Source organism: Sander vitreus, chromosome 6, assembly GCF_031162955.1.
Source record: "Sander vitreus isolate 19-12246 chromosome 6, sanVit1, whole genome shotgun sequence".
In the NCBI taxonomy this organism is placed as follows: domain Eukaryota; kingdom Metazoa; phylum Chordata; class Actinopteri; order Perciformes; family Percidae; genus Sander; species Sander vitreus.
In genome coordinates this window covers 10,797,970-10,818,401 of record NC_135860.1, presented here as the reverse complement: position 1 = coordinate 10,818,401, position 20,432 = coordinate 10,797,970, and the positions used below count along the sequence as shown (strand labels likewise).

Here is a 20,432-nt window from a genome sequence, read left to right as displayed (position 1 = left end):
CATAAATAAACTACTTTAACGTATTTTTTCTTTAGGGCTTTATTACGTGGTATCGGATCGGTGCATAAACTCCAGTACTTCCCGATACCGATACCAGCGTTTTAGGCAGTATCGGAGCCGATACCGATACTGGTATCGGAACATCTCTAGTTATGACAAAACATTCATGGATGTTTTGATTAAACTTGTAAATACAATGTGATGCTATCATGTAATAAAAAGGGCCTTGCTCATTCTAATTGAATTATTCATTTTGAACTGCATTGGTGTAAACACTGAGAAATCTGTCTCTTGAGTATGGAACACTGACATGACATTCAACACTCTCTCACTTTTCTTTTTCCTGTTTGTCATGGTTGTAGAGCAGCTCTTTCTCTCCCTTCCTTCTTCTCTTTTCTCTCTTGGCCTCTCTGGGTTTGGATGGATTATTTTCCAGCTCGTTCCACAGATCTTGTGTCTCTTTTTCATTTATCTTCATGCTCGTTATGTCTTTCCCTGTTTTCCATCTCCTCTTTATGTACTAAATAAAAAACACATAGTATGTCTTCCATCACTGCAAAGAAAATCCCTGAGAGGAACATATTATTGACATTGAAATCTGGTAAATGGGAGGGAAATATTTTTTTTTTTGCCCATTCAATTGTTCTGTCTGCCTGAAAGCTCTCTGCTTCTTGATTACGCTTGGTTTCGACGCACTCAGGCACTTCAATCAATGCCTCATGCTATGCTTCCACTCTGTAAACACCTCCATGACTTGCTCGGGTCACTATGTCCAGTGAAGATAAGCCAATTCACCATCCAGAGTCTCCAGGGTTGGTTTTACAGATGGATAAAACTGTGTCTAATCCACCATGTAGCCACCAGAAATATAAAGAGTTTGTGTTTGGAAGGACTGTGATATCTACAGCAACTCGTAGAAATGAAATATGACAGTCATAAATGGGTCATAAACAGGGAATTATCTGATGTGAACCCTTTCCAGGACATTAATCGGTGAAACTCGCATCAGGGAGTAAGCATGTGAGTTATTCATAGACTCCTTGCTGTCATTACTGGCCAGATAATGCTACATTCACTGCATGTCATAAACCGGGGGAGGAATACAACCAACTGTTATCTGGCCCAGTCTCATTTTTTTCTTATGTCCATTGATTCGATAATCACCCTCTAAAATCACAGTGGTAGTCTGATTATCATTACGTTTAGCAGCTGAGTTGTATCATTGTTATGGTTAGATAATGGCCGGTTTCCCAGGATGCACCAGAGCAAGCAGTAACAGCATTAGCTCCTATACCCAGCAATAAGTGCTTTGAATTTGATTGTGATTGAAATATTTCTTTATAGAAAACATACGAAACAGTGCTTGAACTAGAAAGTTTACTTTTCTGTCGAGTTTTTTTTTTTTTTTTTTACTGTGAGGAGAAGCAGAAGTAACGGTATCAAACAACCGACAAACACAACCAGACTGAGTGCTGTGAATCTCACAGGAAAACAACAGATGAAACCTTTGTTTGTAGGACATACACTGCTGTTCTGAAGACATATAAAGGGACACTATTCTCATCGACCACAGCGGTTCTGATAGCAGGAGCTAGCTATGCTACCTTTACGTCATCATAAACCAAAGATATGTTTGGTGTCAACTTGTGTACCTGCGTGAATTGTTTGTTGGCCCGGAGTGTCAACTCATGCTGGTAGTGCCTGGCAAGTCCATTACTTTGATTGCCGTTTGACAATCTGTCTTTATGACAGGCGACCGTGGAGCCGGTGGAAGAAAAAACACATCGATCTATTACCCTGCGACCTCCGGCTGCTTTCAAATCTAGCCCTGCGCACTGATGGACATGTTGAGTGCTTCTCTACAGAATCGGGTATTGATTGTGTGGAAGTTAATGGCAGAGTCATATTTTTCTGTGTGTATCTGACGCAACCCTCCTGTCACCCATTCGTCCCCGCTATCTGTTCTTATGATTCATTAGCGGTGCCACACAACCTCCTGTTTTGTTTATTCCATTTATTCTGAATGAGCTGCCAGTTACAACCCGTTCCATCTCCTTCATCTTTATCTTTCCACCTATAACTCCAGTATTCCCCATTGATCTAATCATATGCTCCATCTTCTGTTCTCTTTTCACAGAAATTTAAAAACAGCACCTGCTCATTACACAGTAAACACACCAAAAAAAAAAACAGTCTGATCCCAAAGGGTATTTTTGAATTCTTTTTTATTTTGTCGTGCTTTGTATCTTTCCCCTATAAAGAAATAGTTAGCTATATATCAACAATGACACATGGACTCTAAAATAAACAAGAGTGAAAGACAGGAGAAGAGACGACTAGGCACAGGAGACGAAGAGAGAGACTGGGAAAGAGAGGAAAGGTAAGAGTGAAAACAGACAGCAATTTCTCTACAGTAGAACTAAAAACAAACCATGGGAAGTGTACATTTATTTAACATTTACAATTATAATAATAACAACGACAATAATAATAACATTAACAGTAATCATAATTGTTCAAACAATAATAATAATTCATAAAAAACCCATAAGACCTCTGGTTTCTCATAAAGACAATTTCTTTTTTTTTTTATTCTTTTCTTTATTTTCTTTAAAGATCACTGGACAGTGGTTTGTTCGGCTTTGCACCTCTATAGGCTAATATTCTGTGTTAGTATAGTTGCTTCATAATGCGTTTCAATAGTAAACATTTTTTTTTATTTCTTAAAAGTTTCATTTAATTTATGTTGCTGTTCTATTTTTTTATACAAATAAGGAATTCAGAGATATGTATACTTGTTCTGTCAACATGTTTACTGCATGTATGAATGTGTGCATGTATCTGCGTATGTGTGGTAGCATTCAGAAAACAATATCCATCCATTTTATTTTCTGATTCATTCAATCCCCTTGCCCTTCTTATTAAGACTTTTAAACCTTTTTATCCTCTTAATGGCATTCTTAAAATAATTAAGCTTTTCTTTAATGCCTTAGCAAGTCATATTCCCTTCTTCTTCGCAGCCCAACACTAATCCTTTCATTATTAGGAGCCAACAAAGGAGAAAGGATAGAGGGGGACAGACAGAGAGAAAGAGAGATATAAGGGAGAGGGTGGTAACAGGTGAGCAGAGAGAAAGGAGGTGATGGAGAGTCAATTAGATGAAAAGAGAATAACCTTTTCCTCACTGTTGCAGCGAGAGGGAAAAATAAATCACTAAAAGATGACTCCTTTTCACAAATTATTGACAGTTCACCAAATAAGGATAGCAAAACAGGACGGTTAGCTTGTCCATAAAGCCTGGATCCTTCCCAGGACTCTGGGCTGAGCACTCCATTGCTGTAGGGGACTATAGGTTGCGCTCTGTAGGAAAGATGCTTTGGCAATTTAAAAAAAAAAAATCAATTTTCTAGCATCTAGCGCTCAATAGCTCTTGACCAACCCCCCCCCCCCCTCCTTACACACAGCTCCCACTGTCTCCATCAGTTAAAGATTGGGCTTTGTGAAATATCTGATTTTCTGCAGGCATGAAATTACAGCAGTCATCTGCCTCTAATTCCCCTTCCGCTTTGGCGTTTGCAAGGGCAGAGTGCCTGTATTCTTTGTGATCCCCGCTTCCCCCACGATCAAAATAATAATGTCATAATTTCGTTATTTTCTGCATTCACCTAACCCTCTCCCCCACTCTCTCAATTTCTCCCAGTTTATCAGACTTACAGTATATGGCGCAGTTGTTAATGGCTGGTGGGTCTATAGGCTCTCTTTTTCTCAGTCTGTCTATGGGTATGTGTGTGTGCATGGAGGATATGGAGTGGAATGTAAGGGGATGGATTGGCTGTGTGCAGTATCTGTATACAGTCGTTTTTAGAAGGCCGCCTGTTATGGCGATTTATATAGAAGTGTGTATTTGTGTATGTGTGTGTGTGTGTAGGTGTGTGTGTATATACTGTTTATAAGGTGGGAGACAGGGAGAGGAAGGGATGGGGGGATGAGCTCAGAGGAGAAGGGGATAGGGAAGGAGAGGGGCTACAGTAGGTACTCTTTCTTGCCCTGGCTGGCGTCGTTCCCATTGAGGAAAGCCTCCTGCACCTCACCGTGTTCATCCAACCCACTGGCCTCATGGGTAAGATAGGAACCTGAATGAAGAGAGACAGAGAGAGCAAGAGGGAGATTGGAGGGGGAAGGTTAGGTGGCAAAGCGTCATGATCATTGCAGCGCCATGCAGCATTATCAAATCAACCAGCGCTAATATTATTGAGTTCCATACCTTTGACTGATTAATTCATTAGTTAACTGATTGTTAGGTCAATACCAAGCAAGAATAGGCTCTCGTGTACGGTACGAGCCTACCGGTGGAAATTAAAGATATAGGGATGAATGTGTGAATAGAAGAGGCAGAAGAGGAGGGGGAGGTGGGGAAGATAATAGAGAACAGAAGACAGGGAGGGAGGAGAAATTGGCAGAAAAGGGTGGAGGGAAGGTTAGGTGGAAGAGAACAATGCCACGTTTGTGTCACTCACAAAACCCATCAAACACATTTTAACATCCCTCAGGTCCGTATGATTAATGATGCGGTGCAGTACAGGTTACACAGAGAGCAAGAACTGCTCAAGTCATCTTCTTACTCGAGTCTCCCTTTCACTCCAGGAGTGAGTGACACTCTAATTCACCGTACCACAGAGGTTGACTGGCATGCAGACAGTCATGGCGGCCCAGAGACAAAGCCCTAATGGCTCTGTCTCAACATGGTTTGGTTATAATGGTCCTGTCTCGGTGCTGATTGGCAGTCAAGTCATACTGAATGTTGACTGGCGGCTTGTCCAACCATAGGGTAAGTAATAGCGGGTTGCTGCCTGCTACACTGTTCTTGGATTATTTCTTGGCAGCTGTGGTGCACAGTCTAAGGCTGCCAACACGGGGGGCACTTAAAAAGATAGGGAGCGCAGGAGGCTGCTTTTAATAGATGAGCCTTGATACACTATCATGTAGTCATAAAACATGGGGACCACACCTACATTTCCCACCCCGCCCTATCTCTTCCGCTATCCTGGCCAAGGTCTTCCATCATGGACAGTGTCTGCCTGGAGAGGAGCATCCCATCCTGTCTGCTTTGCACTGACAATTTTAAACCTCAGTTTAAAAGATTATTTTCAAAGACTCTGGGTGTAACTGGCCTGCAATGACTTTTTCACAGCTTGTTACGCCAGAAAATGGGCGAGATGAGAAAACGTGCCTGTAAACACCGTGATAAAATACTATTGCTAAAACGTGTCCCCTGCTTGGGAAAGAAACTTTTGTGTTTCTTTGTGTGTGTGTGTGTGTGTGTGTGTGTGTGTGTGTGTGTGTGTGTGTGTGTGTGAGTGTTACCTTTCTGTCGAACAGAGCACCAAATGGTGACGATGAGGACACAGATGACGGTGAAAACCAGCAGTGCCAGAACACCACCTATCACTGCATATGGTGCTGCACTGTGAGTCTCTACCACTGCACCGGGATCTGAGAACGAACAAAAGAGAAAAACACTGTAGTGTGTGTGGGTGGCGTGTGTGGGGGTATATAAAGGGAAATATGGAGATAAAAGGAGAGCTAAGTGCAGGCAAAGAAATGGCGGCAAAAATGAAAGCAGGAGAGATGTCGGGAAAAAAAGATATAAAAGTGAAAGAAAGAAAGCACTTTAAAACAGCAGGGTGGGAGAGGGTACAGGAAGTGAGACAGGAGAAAACAGAAGTCAATATCTTTCACCCAACTTAATATCACCTTTCATCGCCGCACAGGACGCCAGACAAGTCAGAATGGGTGAGAACAAGGTGGAGAAAATAAGTATGCCAGCCTCTAAAAAAACCCACTCCAGCCTAGTACCTGTCAAGCCCACAATGCATTTTGAATGAGGGAAACTTTGAGTTTGTTTACAACCCGAGTTGTGCAGCCCTGGGATATTAAATCAAACAATTCACTGCAAGATGAGTGAAGAGAGATGAAAAGATAAATGAAATAGGCAAGCTAAATTCTGTGACATTCTGTAGTATGAAATTGCAGTAGTGGTAGGGAATTATTCATGTCGACCTCACCTACGTATTACCAACTTTACGCTGCTTTAAAGTAAAGGACAAATAAAAAATAGAGGACTAATGAAAGGAAGTGTTGGTTAGTATTGAAATGATTAGTCGATTAAGCAATTAGTCAGCTGACAGAACAATTTAGTTGGCAATTTTAATTATTGATTAATCGTCATTTATCAAGCACTGTTTCTTCATCACTTGGCATTTTAGGTTGAAAAATGTGAGTGTCAGGACCGTTGTTCAGACATAACAACCAATATGAAAGCCTCGCCTGCAAGCTCTGGAAAATTGTGATGATCATCTTTTCAGTATTTTCTGACATTTTGTTGATTAAACAATTAATTGATTATTTGAAAAAATAATCAACAGATTAACTGTTAGTTCCAGCCCTATTTAGATCATAAAGCAAACGTAACATGCCTGTGCACAATTTCACCAGTAAATACTTTGTGACAACAACAAAAGAAGGTGATTGATAAGAGTGCATGGAGACAGGGGAAAAGAAACTAACTTTTTACTTATTCTCTTATGTTGCTGGTTTTGTATTGTTTATTATTACTGCTTTAATGCTGTTTAATTGTTTTGTTGCTGTCTGTTATTTCTGTGTTCCTTTAATTGTAAAGTAAACTGTTGTTTGTGTTTAATGGTGATTTTACACTTTAAATAAAATTTGACTGATTGCTTTGAAAAAATGGTTTGTAAAGTATGAATTCAGGTAATCTGTGCTGCAAAAAAAAAAAACACAGCTCTTTGAGTTTGGATTTAAATACTGAGACAGTGTCTGAGTCGCTGACAATAACAAAAAAATATTATTTTATTGATGGGGTTGAAGGGGTGTAGTGTAAGAGCTGGTAAGGCCAATAGGAGGCAAGGACACAGAGTTATTGATGCAGCTCTTGGACCTTGACAGAGCAGAATTAAAATATGAATCATTAATCATTAATACAGTGCTAACACAGAGTTTAGGGAAGAAAGAGAAAGTGAAAGAAGAGGTGAAGGAAACGAAGAGGAGGAAGAGGAGCAGGTATTGACAGCTGAAGAAAAATGGGTGTTCTTGTGCAGGCATTTCTTGGACAGTATCTCATTGAGCATTGTGACAAAGTGCATCACATTCCTGCTTATGTGTATGATCTGATGTGTGTGTGTGTGTATGATAAAATAAAGATCGGTGGCAGGCACACAGGACATGTTTGATCAGACTGTGAAAGGGTCGAGCAGCAATATTTCACAGGGAATGAAAAAGCAAGGTCTCAAGCGCTATACCTTTACCTCACTGCACCATGTTTTTAATCCACCGCAGCCCAAAGCTCCACATGAAATGAATGACAGTATTAAAAAGTGTGTTGTTTCTCCAAGGAGCCCCTCAGATGACGCATCAGCATCGCCTAAACGCTCTCCGACTGTTCAAGCCGCTGCTTTTCCTATGACTCTTTATGTCATCTCCGCACAAGCCCAGCAGGTGAACAACCTTCTACCTGCCACAGACGGCGGCAGCGGCAACAGAAGAACAAGAGGGATGCTCCCGCTCCCTTCGCTTCATCTCTCCTTTTAAGTAACAGAGAGAAGACAGAGAACAGCCGAAGGTATGGAAAGAAAGGAGAAGAAGAGATGCTATTGAGCGTGTGTTTGTGTGAGTATATGTATGACATAAATACATTCTGTAAATAAAAAGAGAAACGGGTACGTGCGTGCGCGCGAAACTACATACACACACACACACACACACTTAAGGTAGCAGAGTAGTGCCAAGCAGCCTCCTTATCCTGCTGTGTAATATCATCATCAGGGAAAATAATATTAAACACACCTTGATTCCCGATCGATTTTTCTTTCTTTCTTTCTTTCTTTCTCACTTTGCCTCTCTCTCTGTATATGTGTTTGTGAATGTGTGTGTTTGTGTGTGTGTATGCAGATAAATATGTTTGTGTAGCATCTCCCTGGCCCTCCAGAGGCCAGTGTCAGTCGTTGCCAGTTTCTGAAACTCTTAATGCAGATTCATTAACAGTACCTACCAAGCACCAAGAGACCAACCCTAGGCCGACCACACACACACACACACACACACACACACACACACACACAAAGTGCTGACTGGGCAATGTGTGTGTGGAGAGCATCAAACAGCCAGTGAGATAAGAAAGAGGGAGAGAGTGGGTGGTTGTGCACAGCCACAAGATTGCAGGCACGTACGCTCATGTAGATGCAGGGCAAAGGAAGGTTGCAGCAGACATGTTTGTTTGTTCGTGTTTGTAAGTTTATTTGATTAGGACAAGGCACATTAATCAACATTTCTGTAAAAGCGCCAGTGTTAGCCAGTCGGCTAATTGTCAACTGTAGTCCTAGTATGCATGCCTTTATGGTGGGAAGAAACCGCAGCACCCAGAGGAAACCCAAGCAAACACGGGGAGAACATGCAAACTCCACACAGAAAAAATGGTTTGTAAAGTATGAATTCAGGTAATCTGTGCTGCAAAAAAAAAAACACAGCTCTTTGAGTTTGGATTTAAATACTGAGACAGTGTCTGAGTCGCTGACAATAACAAAAAAATATAATTTTATTGATGGGGTTGAAGGTGTGTAGTGTAAGAGCTGGTAAGGCCAATAGGAGGCAAGGACACAGAGTTGTTGATGCAGCTCTTGGACCTTGACAAAGCAGAATTAAAATATGAATCATTAATACAGTGCTAACACATAGAAGGAGTGTTCATTAATTGCCCAGAACAACCTGGACTCGAACCCAGAACCTTCTTGCTGTGAGGCAGAAGTGCTAACCACTGAGCGTGTGTGTGTGTGTGTGTGTGTGTGTGTGTGTGTGTGTGTGTGTGTGTGTGTGTGTGTGTGTGTGTGTGTGTGTGTGTGTGTGTGTGTGTGTGTGTGTGTGTGTGTGTGTGTGTGTGTGTGTTGGAGGGTAGCAGAGGCAGAATAAAGGGTGTGTATGTTACCTTTCGGGTCCGGAGCGAAGCTGGGTGTTAGGAGGGTTGGGGTGGCGGGATGGGAGGTGATTGGTTGGGTGGTGGGAGTGGGAGGGGCCGTGGCAGTGACTGACACATTATCTACAGACAGACATGGAATGGGATAACACACACACATGCAGTGACATTTCAACAAAGGTGTTGCAGGGTTTCATAGCAAGGTTACTACAGCCTATAAAACATGACACATGCTTTATTATTGTTGAATATTATAACTGAATTTCTTGGCTGATGCACCTCAGCCTCCTGCTAGATAATTATTGGACGGCAGTCTCAAAGACAGCTTGCTTCTTCCAATGAGTTTTGAGAAAGAAGAGAAGATGTAAAACACAAGAACTGGAGGAATGACTTATTTCAAACATGCTGATCAGCAATTGAGGCCGATGCCATTTCGATACCAGAAACAAATGTTACTAATTATTTTCCCAAATGGAATCGATCTTGGCCCCCTGAGAAGGACAAGGACAAATTATGTTCTCTGGCAGGCTTCTACAGCAGCGGAGGGGGTTAAAGAAGACTATTTACAATAGGGAAGGCATGCTTTAAGGCAGGGGCTGAAGAGAATCATATCTGGCAGACTGACATTCATCTACGACGCAATTGGAATATATAGGAACACATTCTCTATCACTGACACATTTTCTATGGTACAATGGCAGGAGCGACAGAGACATTGTCTGTGACAGATGCATCCCCAATGGAGAAGTGCCATGCAGGGAATGTCTCATTCAATGCAAAACAATAGCTTGGATCTTGACACATTTTCCAAATCAATGGCTGAGCCACAATGGTAGGTAGAAAGAGACAAGTTCACATTGCCGTTAAAGACAGAAAATAATGGCTGACAAGAACTAAAAGGTAGATGGAAGAGTGGGTGTTAATGTGTGTGTCTGTGTCTGCATCAGCACTTTAAAAGTGAATAATATGCCACTTCATCAAACAATCTCTATAAAACCGCAACGTCCAAGGTAGTCTCACACACGTAGACACACACACAGCTTGTTTTAAAATACGTGCAGGCTTGTGCACACACATACCCAGACCACATGTTCATGCACATTTACACATAAATGCATAATTGGCAAACACACACACACACACACACACACACACACACACACACACACACACACACACACACACACTGCCCTTTCTACTCAGGAGTAATTTATTGGTAAGTATTCCTCTGTCGCTTCTCTCCCTTTCTCCCACTGGCCCTGAGATCATCAATCTCTTTTTGCACTCTTCTTATGTCAGCACTATACCTCCCCGCTTTTTTTTTTCTACAAGCCCAGCCTTGGTCTTCTTTTCTCTGTAAAAAAATGTAACACAGTGTATTTTGTGGGAAAGACAAAGAGATGAGCAGAGTTTTCTGTTAGGTAAAGTAAAAGAGAGAGGGGGAGAATGAAAGATGGACCAAATAGAGAGAAAGAGAAAGTACCCAACAATGATGTAAGTATGTGTGCCTGTTCCTGCTCTCCTGCATAAGTGCATATATGTTGCATGTGTGTGCGGATACAAGTACATATGTGTGTGATTGTCACTTGAGCCTGAGGATTAATGGCCGGGGTTGCTGCACTAATTAACTGGACACTGATTAATTTCTCTTGACTATCACGACTGACCTAAAAATGGTTCTTTCTCACTATTTCCAACTTCTTCTTATCGTTCTACAGTCATCTCTCACTTCTTTTTCCTTGTTCTACTTCAACCAAACTCTCTTTCTCTCATTTGCCCCCCCTTCCCTCCTTCACTTTCTTTCATTCGGCTGCCTCTCTGGTTTCACTCCTTGGTTACAACGTTCCCTCACTGCCTCTCTTCAACTTAATTAAGGAGAATGCCATGCAGCTGTCGTCCTCTTGGCTGATAGCGTCCTTTTTTTCCTACATCATATTGTTATTCATTAACACTATATGGCTGCCAATCAGGCACACAGCCTATGTTATTTCCAGGGATGGATGTGGCGGCACTTGCGATAATGACGTTTTCTTCTCGTATCTCATTCTCGCAGAAGTGTGCCTGAGGATACTGGGCCGCCATTTTGGATGAGCCCTGTTATTCTTTCATGTTCGGTGTTCCTGATTATAAGGGCCCTGCCCAGAGCAGTGATGGCTCCAACTGTCAATCAGTGCACTGAATACTGGACATTGGTCAGGAGTCCACTGCTGAGGTCATTTAGGCCAACACTGATTGGCTGAAGACTCAGAAATTCACTCAGATGCCAATAAAGGTGCGTTGTCATGTGTGAAGGAAAACTACAAAATTGCCTGTCTGACTTCCTCTGCCACCAGCCCCCAACCTTTTTCCACTTGCATTCTCATTCTAGTTTTTTTTAAAGTCTCACTTCATTAATTGGAGGTCTGTTTTTCATTCCAATTATCCTGACGGCTCATTACAACAGCCGAGGAGACACAAACTAATCCCTGGTCACCTAGCTTCCTTTTCCATCTTTCTATGTACCTATCATTTCATCTTTCTATCACTCCCCTACTGCTTTCCATGAATCTTTCTATGAAACTATTAGTCCCTCTATTCTCCCCCGTGCTCACTTTCTGCTCTGTTTTGCTGAAATTTACACACACACACACACACACACACACACACACACACACACACACACACACGCACACACAAGTGTGTTACACATATGCAAACTAACAATTCTTATCTCCTCATCTGTACCTCTCTCTTTCTTTTTCTCTCCATCTCCCACACTCTCTCATGCAATTCAATTCTAATGGGTTTTATTGGCTTGGCGATTCATCTGAGTGCAGCAGCTCAGTTGAATTACATAATGGAGCCCTCCGGGCTTTCACCAGACAATCAGCAACACTCTCCTCCCAGTCACATGCACACACATTCACATGCATCTTCGCGTACACACACACACACACACACACACACACACACACACACACAAATCCAATTTCTCCTTAACAATGGTGGCACAGAGATGAAACAAACAACAGAGGCCACATCCTTTTCACATTCCGCAGATACTTGCTGTGTATGTGTGTGTGTGGGTAATGTGTACGAGGGTGCGCACTCAGTGATTCCTTCAACAATTCTTTAACATTTATATCATTAGTGACTTTCTGAAAATTGCACTAAGTTCATTTCATTGTATTAACTTGTACACACACATCCATGCACTCTTTCTCTAAATCATAAACACATCAAAGCGCATGCACACACACTCGCACACAGAGTTGCATGTACACACGAGTGTGACCAGTCAAATAAAGCTCAACTTCAATGCATCACGTCTAAGACACGGCCCGGGCTCCACGGAGAGTTTCCCACCTCTCGCTCTCTGTTCTCCTTCGCCAGCATTAAGCCCGTCTCCCCTCATAAAGTGACAGCGCCTAAAGCACCTGTGACAAATTGTCAGCCACTTTTGCCTGAGTTTGTTCCTGGTGTACAGACTCTGATGGCAGATAACTCTCGCAGAGGGAAGGTTTACACAAAATGAGAAGGAGAGTGACAAGAGAGAGCACTGGTAGTTTTTCTGCACCTATAATAAGATAGTTTCTTTTCTGCTGACTCATCCTTTACAACACACATCCTTCAGCGCTCCCTCCTTGCCCCCCTTCCTCCTCCAGTGCACCCTGGGATTCCCTCTGGGAAGGCTAGGAGCCAACTAAACTGACATTCCGTTTATCTGACAGGCTGTGGTACTGAATATTAACCTGCATTCGACCTCCATCGTCCTTTCTTCTTTCCCTTTTCATCCCTCCATCACTTTCTCCTACTCTCTCTCCCCCTACTTCCTCCCTCCATCTGTCCCCCCCCAACCCCAAACTTACTTCTCTCTGTGTCATATTTCTAAGAAACCTAGGCCTTCTTTGAGGAAAAACTGAACTGCAGCTGAACCAAGAACGGAGGGCAAACTGGTGGCAAGGTGAAAAACAGTTGAAAGGGTGTGGGAGGAGTGGAGAGAGGAAGAGGAAGTGGACAGGAGGTGTAAAAGAGGCGAGAACAGCGGGCAAAATAAAAAAAGAGGTCAGATGTCGAGGAAAGGAATGGACAGAGGGAGAGAAAAAGGAGAGGCAAGCAGGAGAGAGAGAAACAGAAGAGAGGAGAAAGAGAGAGAGAGATGGAGAGGTTGAAATAGTTGCGACGGAAATAAAAAAAATAAGCTCACAGAGAATAAAAAAGTGAGGCACAACAAGAGCAAGAATGATACTTCTTGATCATTTTTCTATCACAAAGTCTGTAGGAGTAAGTGAAGAGCTTTGCAAAATGAGATATTCACTATTTACACCTACAATAACAAGGTGGGTGCCCAGATTGAAAAAAAGCACTCCATGTTAGAGTGGGTTAGATTGATCTTAACATATTTTAAAGAGTGGAATCATGCTCATTTGTAATATTGACTGATTAACTTTGTATTTAATCATCTGAAAGTAGCATTTTCATCACCATATTAAATCATCCTTGTTGGTTTATTTGCATAGGCAGTGATGTATATAAAGCACAGTTTTTACTTTTTTTTTTAAATTATGTAACAGACAGTGTGTCAGACAGATTATTAGCTGTGGCGTACAGGAAAATCAAGAGTGACTTTCATTCGTCTACAGATTAATATGATGGCTGAATCAACAACTCTGAGCTCTTTGAGATAAGGTTTGAAACAATCTGCCCAGTGGGCGAGTACATATTTTTCGTAAGTACAGCAAACCACCCCTGATATGGAGCTACAGCAGGAGGATTTAAGAAGCTGATTGCTGGAAATCCGTGGTTCAGAGCAGAGGAGTTGAAGCCTGGCTTATGTTGGTTATGTGGATTTCTGGTCTTTTGTAGATTTTGGTCCAAGCAAGATTCCTTACATTAAATGTACCCCCTGTTCTCATAGTAAGACAGGATAATAAAAAAATACAAAAATAGAACAAGCGAGATAAATCAAATAAATGATCAGCACGGAGCAACGGCATGAAATGAAAAAGATAAATGATGAAATGTAGGAAAGAAGAAGTGGCTCAAAGAAGAACAAATGATAAAAAAAGGCAGCTAAAAAATGGTGAGGGAGGAAGCTGAGGAGGAGGGAGAAAGACAGAACATTTTTCCACAGCGGTGGCAACGCTCATCAAAGCACAACATGTCTAACCTTCTAGGATAGCGAGTGATAGAGAGAGAGCAAGAGGGAGAAAGGGAAGTGGGTGGGGATGTCACCTTTCATCTTTTCACTGTTGCCACCCTTGATGCCTGTGGAAAGCTGCCATTATGTGTGCTGTTTGATGCTAGACATGCTTGTACAAGAGTGTGTGTGATTGTTGTGTGCGCGTGTGAGAGAGAGAAAGAGAGTGTGACGGATAGATGAGGGGGTGCTTACTGCTTACCAAAAGCAGTACATAAGTGTTACATAAGATATAATGTCTCTATACTCCCTCCATCTGTCCCTGTTTCTGATCCCCAATTGAGATGCTTGGGTGCAATGACAGGAGCAGCCAGCAGGCGGAGAGTAGATCAAAACACGGTAAACCTGCTGAGTGACAGGAGTGTGCATGTAATTAGGCCAAACCACAAACGGATTGGATGTGTAACCTGAAGAAGCCTCTAATGATGAGCTAGCTTTGCGATTTAGCTTTGCTGCTGTCCCATTAAAATATCACAATTTCAATGCTGTCCCTATTTGACTGCAAGTTTACTCAGTGGTTTTTATGAGTGGCTTACGTAACATTAACATGCATCAAAACGTTGTTTTCAAAATGTGCTTCAAACTTGGGGAGAAAGTTGGCCAATTTGTCACATTTTCTGAAAAATAACTTTATCATGATACAAGATCTTCATTTGATGTTGCAAGCTCCACCGTCATCTTCTCTGAGCCATGGTGTTCGCAGTCTATCTGGGTCAACCTTCATTAAGAATTTAGCAACCACCAGTGAATCGAGGTGCAACATTTGTAAAAATAATTAAATAAATCTGACAACAAAAGCCCCTTACCCGCCTGAATTTTGAGTTGAAAGTTATTTTTTTTGCCAAATGTTACAATGTAAAACGCAGAGCATCAATAGCTTCAGCATTGCATGTCTGTTAACATCTGTTGTCTTTGTCTTTCTATGTGTCAGCTTGTGAAGTTCATTTAGTTGTCAAAACATCTCAAATCTGTATTTATTGCTCTGGGCCATTTAAGTTACTCTGAACTCCTGGCAGAGAGGATTGGGTCACATGGGATAAGATAAATTGGTATTTTACAAGAGAAAGGCTGAATAATGATGTTGGTGACTAGTATCTGAGCCCGGTAGCCTACGTCTTCTTTTGGAATCAATATCTCTGTTGAATCAATTGCACAGAAGGTTTAGCAGAGGTTTCCTGCTGTGTACCGAATCAGGAAAACAAATAAAGGTGAAAGACAGATGAGACAAGCATCAGGATTGAATGTGTCTGTTGCCCAATGCCAGAGTAGCCAGACTCTAAAGATAGTGAGAAAATAAAAGGATCGATAAAATTTAAAAAATAAATATCATCAAGAACAAGAAACAAACAAAAGATCCATTGAACATCAAATTATTCTGAACATTTAACAATTACCCAAGATAGAAATGAAGACAATGGAGAAAAAAAGGATAAATGTAGCAAACTTTTCAAGCACACTTGCATATGTCGCAAACTTGCAACATATAATTAACTGTCAACTGTCATTACTCACCATACACCAGTAGGGTGTAATGATCGGCAGCACGTCCATAGTTGTTCTGGGCCTGGCACAAGTACGTTCCGTTGTGTGACTGGCTGAGACGGGAAATCTGAAAGGTGGGGCCAGAAATCTCTGCCCTCTCGGGTAAGGTGTCATTAATCTTGGACCACTGAATGTTCCTGGGCCTGATGGGAAGGAGACAGAGAGAGGTTTAATGTTTAAAGTGCTGCAATGATATGTCGATTAATTGACTTGAATAAAAAAAAAATGTTTAAAAAAAAATGATTGTTTAAATAATTTAGCAAAGAAAAATGTCCAACATTTGCTGTTTCCAGCATCTAAAAAGGTGAGGATTTAATGCATCCCTCTGTTTCACAATATATGACAGTGAACAGAGTATGTTCCCAAAAAACATCATAAGGAAGCACATCTCAGATTTGGAGACAGGACAAAACACTCACATTTCACTTGTTTATTTGGCTCACATCATGATGTCGTCAGATTCATTGGTACTTAAAACAATTGCTAGCTGTGGCCATTCAATTTAGAACTTCAACCTTAAAAAACTTGACCCTGAGTCAGCTTCACATAGCCTCCCACATGTACGCACACTCATATGCAAATATCCAAAGATAAAACTGCAACAGCATAATGTTCAACCTCGACTGTATTCCATTTACATAAATACAGTTAGTTTTTCTATTACCTGTACAACCACAGATGTTATGCAGTAATGCATTACTTAGTATGTGTTAAGGCAGTTACACACCAACCAGACGGCCGACCCTCAGCAGAAAAGGCAGTTGGACTGATCAGTCTCCCCCAGTTGGTCAAAAAAGTGCCTCGGAACACACCAAAGCGACGAGATGTAATACGTCTCCATAACGGCAGGCGGCGCTAATCTGTATTGTCGCCCCAAAAAATGAAAACCGGCAGCTAATTGGACGAACGCGTCACATGGCTCTGGCTGCTGCTTCCAGATTTTGGATTTTTCAACCGGCCATTACTGGCGACTCATTCAGAATACGATCTCATATTGTACTAAAATAGTTCACTGAAATGTGTTTCTGAAAACATTTTAAGCGAGAAATAGGCCATGCAGTTGCTGAATCTGTCTTCATTTCAGATCGACAAAGGTCAGTTTAAAAGATTTTAGTCAGATTTTGAGAGGCTTAGTCACGCTCATCCCGCTTGCCATTTCCAGGTGAGTCCCGACTGCCCTGTCTCCGACTGAACATGTTATGTCGGCCAAAATGAAGGCCGACAGCTCCTCCAACGGACGACGGCACGGAACACACCGAACAGACTTGAGTCACTGACCTCGCCAGACAGTCCAACGACCGATTATCGGCCCGGTGTGTAGCTGCCATTACAGTAATGTGGCAAATGTTTTTTTCTTTTTTTTTAGTAACAAGCAGTGCAATTTTAAAGTTGGTAATTATATTACAGTTAAGTCTCAGTGGAGAGACTGGTCCAGGATGTGTTAGCTTGGCACAGGGGTTGGAGCTATGGGAGACCATTAGCTTTCAAAACAAATAGGACTCCTGATAACTCTAGTTAAGATTACTATTCAAATATTTGGTCTCTTTACATGCAGACATGTGTTACATGTAGCTGCTAAGCGATTGTGAAACCTGCATACACCACAACAACTACATCTACAACTAACACCACGAGTAGAGTACTAGTCTTAAATACATTTAGTAAAACCTGAGGTGCTAAAGGGTATTAAAAATGAGGAAGTGAGAGGAGACAAGGGATCAAAGCCGCGGCACCGTGGGATGCTATAAAAAGAAAGGTGAAGATGGAGTGTAAAAAGGGCCACAGGGAGAAGATGACATGAGAAGAAAGTATAAAAGGAGCTTGGAGAAGGAGCCAATGGCAACAGAGGGCTGCATCCTGACAAATTATGAGATGTATGGTCAGAGGGCGGTGAAGGTGTGAAAGGCTTGGCAGGATGTAAAGGAGGCCAGATGAGAGAGAAATAGGGTGTCAGATGTGCAGAGTGGAGACGAGTAGAAAGAGTGTTAGTACAGGTAGAGGAGAGACAAGAAGAGATGGTGTGCTGGGAGATGAAGGGAAGGAGCTGGCAGACAAAATGAATTGGTCATGAAAGACTGGAAGGCATAGCAGACAGGAGGTGCGAGGATTACAGAGACATCTTGGCGAAAAACGCTGTGTGTATGTGTGTGTGTGTCTGGCTGAGTGTCATGGCTCATGCTACCCTGGCCAGATTACAATCCTGACTCATCTGGGTTTTAATCCCTCAGGACGTCTAATTAAACCTCTTTCTTGCTTAGTCACACACACACACACACACACACACACACACACACACACACACTCATCCCACACACACACTCTCTCCCTGTTCCTCTCTTTCGAACACGCGCATATTTAAGTGTACTCCCACACACATTAATTCCTTCAAACGCTAACACACGAGTAAGCAGGCAATTAAGCAAACGACAAGACATTGTCTCCATCTCTCCTCTTAATAACAGACAAACAATGAGTGTACCCGTCCACCAAAAGGAAGTGGCATATAATTGGTCATTAATACTTAACTGGTAGTTAACAGGGCCAGAGAGCAAACGGGAGGGCAATGCTGAGAAGCGCATTGGCTATAGCCTCACTAAAGCTTTGTAACGGTTGGTTGTCGACTGTGTGTGTGTGTGTGTGGAATCCAGCATGAGATGAGGGTCAGAGTCCAGAATGGCCTGCTGTCCCATCTTTCACTGTCACGTTCACTTGAGTGTACCACACAAACACACACACACACACACACACAGTCCCCAACCAACCGTTACAAAGCTTTAGTGAGGCTATAGCCAATACGCTTCTCAGCCAGTCCTCACTGTGGGATTTCATTTAAGTCATCACACACACACACACACACACACACACACACACACACACACACTTTGGCTGAGCACTACTGGGGAGTTTTAGTGGACTTGAAGCCCACAGACAGACGGACCATCTAGGGGAGGGTTTAAGAGCTTAGGACCCAATACCCTTCTGGAAAGTGCACAAAGGGCCGTGGACACACTAGAAAAGGCTTTGTTTCAAAGCTGGCTCTTAAAAGTGTTGACTGCAGATTGGGTTTAGAAGCTCTATCACACACAGAGTCACATACAAGTCTATGATATGTCCACATTTACACTCTCCTAGCAGACTCGCTTTGCCAGACCTTCCTCCACAGCGCTGCGGAGGAGGGTCTGGCTAGTCCACACAGCATTCTGGGATGGGAGAAAAACGTGCTGTGGTTTACTGGCATTTCTTTAAACCAATCACAATCGTCATGGGCGGTGCTGAGCACTGAACGGAGCCCCAGTGCCGCTGCAAAATAGCCTCGGGAAGGAACTTGTTTTGTCGGAACGTGTACGTTCAAAAGTTGTTTTAGTCGTGCAACAGAAAACTCTAGCTGCAGATTTACCCTGCAGAGATCTGAGGAGCAGTTAACCATAGACCTCATAAATCCACCGGAGTTTAAAATGCCAACACAAAGAAAGCGTAAGGTAGCGGACATCCGGACGAAAAGAGTGAAATCTAGCAGAATTTCCGTCGGCAATGGAGCAATCCTGGAAGTGGAACGTCGAGGATACAGACTACTCTTCTTGTAACCTCTCTGCCTTCTTCTTAAGCTATTTTTTCCTCTCTGTCCTTTAAGCATTAAAGGAGTGATAGAATGCAAAACCGATTTTACCTTGTCATAGTTGAATAACGACAGTTTGGTGGGTAAATAGGACATACATAGAACCTCAAAATCCCATTGACACCTCTTTCCTCTGCAAATCTCACAATTTGAAACTGCCTCTGAAAACGGGAAAATCTCAACGAAGCACATAGTTGACGTCAACTATGTGGCTGTACCTTATTTGGCTCTAGTCTCTATCTTTGTCACGCCCAAACATTTACATAGGCTACACCACTGATCTGAGATCAGGTAGTCTTCTGAATAGGTTGCGCAGATCTCAGAAATTGTATAGATTGTTCATCTGCTATTTTATCATTAAATTCACTTGTGAGAGTTTTTTATGTGAGAAATCAACTATGTAGAGGTCAAATATGGGCCGTTTACGAAATTTTTTCTCCGACTGTGTGTCGGAATTCTGCGGCCAGTGCTGCCTGGGTTGCTGCCTCGCTGCCCAGCCTGTCTTCCTTCACAGACCCTAGCCCGCTGTGAGCTAGATGGAGCTCCGTAACAGCCGGCAGCCCACAGCGCTCCATACCCGCGCAAACCAACCATTTCGGGTTACTGAACTACGAAACGCCGCTGCCCTGACAGAGCTCCAGGGCCTGCAGCTCGCTGCTCTCCCTCCCCTCTTCCTGCTAAATGGCCGGTGTGTGTGAGTGAGAGCGCGGTCAGCAAGCTTGTTACGCCCGCAATCTCTTACCACAGGTTCCAGTTAATCTTATAATGGATATGTGTGTTGAGTTATTTAAACAAACAATCGGGGAAATAAACCCCTCTTGTCCGCAAGTGAGCTGGATGGAGCTCTATCAATGAGAGCTAGCTTACCTCCTAACGAGACCTCTGAAATTCACAAAAATGCATTAAATTGAAATCGGACAAAAGTGTTAGCTAAGCTTTGTAAGACCTTACTGCTGGTAGCTGTGATATACATGCCGTGACGAAATTCAAAGTGTAAATATACTATAGTTATGTCGAAAGTGTAGCGCGATCTTTTCCCATAGGATTGAATGGGACTCATAGCCTAGCTAGCGGCTCATCCTAACGAGACCCCTCAAATTCACAAAAAT

At 42.4% G+C, this 20,432-nt stretch overlaps 1 protein-coding gene across 4 annotated transcripts in view; it reads right to left on the bottom strand.

Annotated features, from left to right (window-relative positions):
• Nucleotides 1-2,431: 2,431 nt before the first annotated feature.
• Nucleotides 2,432-20,432, bottom strand: part of cadm4 (cell adhesion molecule 4) — a 154,873-nt gene continuing 136,872 nt past the window's right edge. For 2 of the 4 annotated variants that reach the window (XM_078252466.1, XM_078252467.1), the window contains exons 6-9: nucleotides 15,678-15,850; nucleotides 8,999-9,109; nucleotides 5,365-5,493; nucleotides 2,432-4,133 (exon numbers count right to left, since the gene is read on the bottom strand). In XM_078252466.1, the coding sequence (XP_078108592.1) occupies nucleotides 4,024-4,133; nucleotides 5,365-5,493; nucleotides 8,999-9,109; nucleotides 15,678-15,850 (523 nt within the window). In that variant the 3' untranslated portion in view covers nucleotides 2,432-4,023. Of the gene's footprint in view, nucleotides 4,134-4,264; nucleotides 4,344-5,364; nucleotides 5,494-8,998; nucleotides 9,110-15,677; nucleotides 15,851-20,432 lie in introns of all 4 variants that reach the window. The other 2 variants (XM_078252468.1, XM_078252469.1) reach the window with 2 other exon arrangements.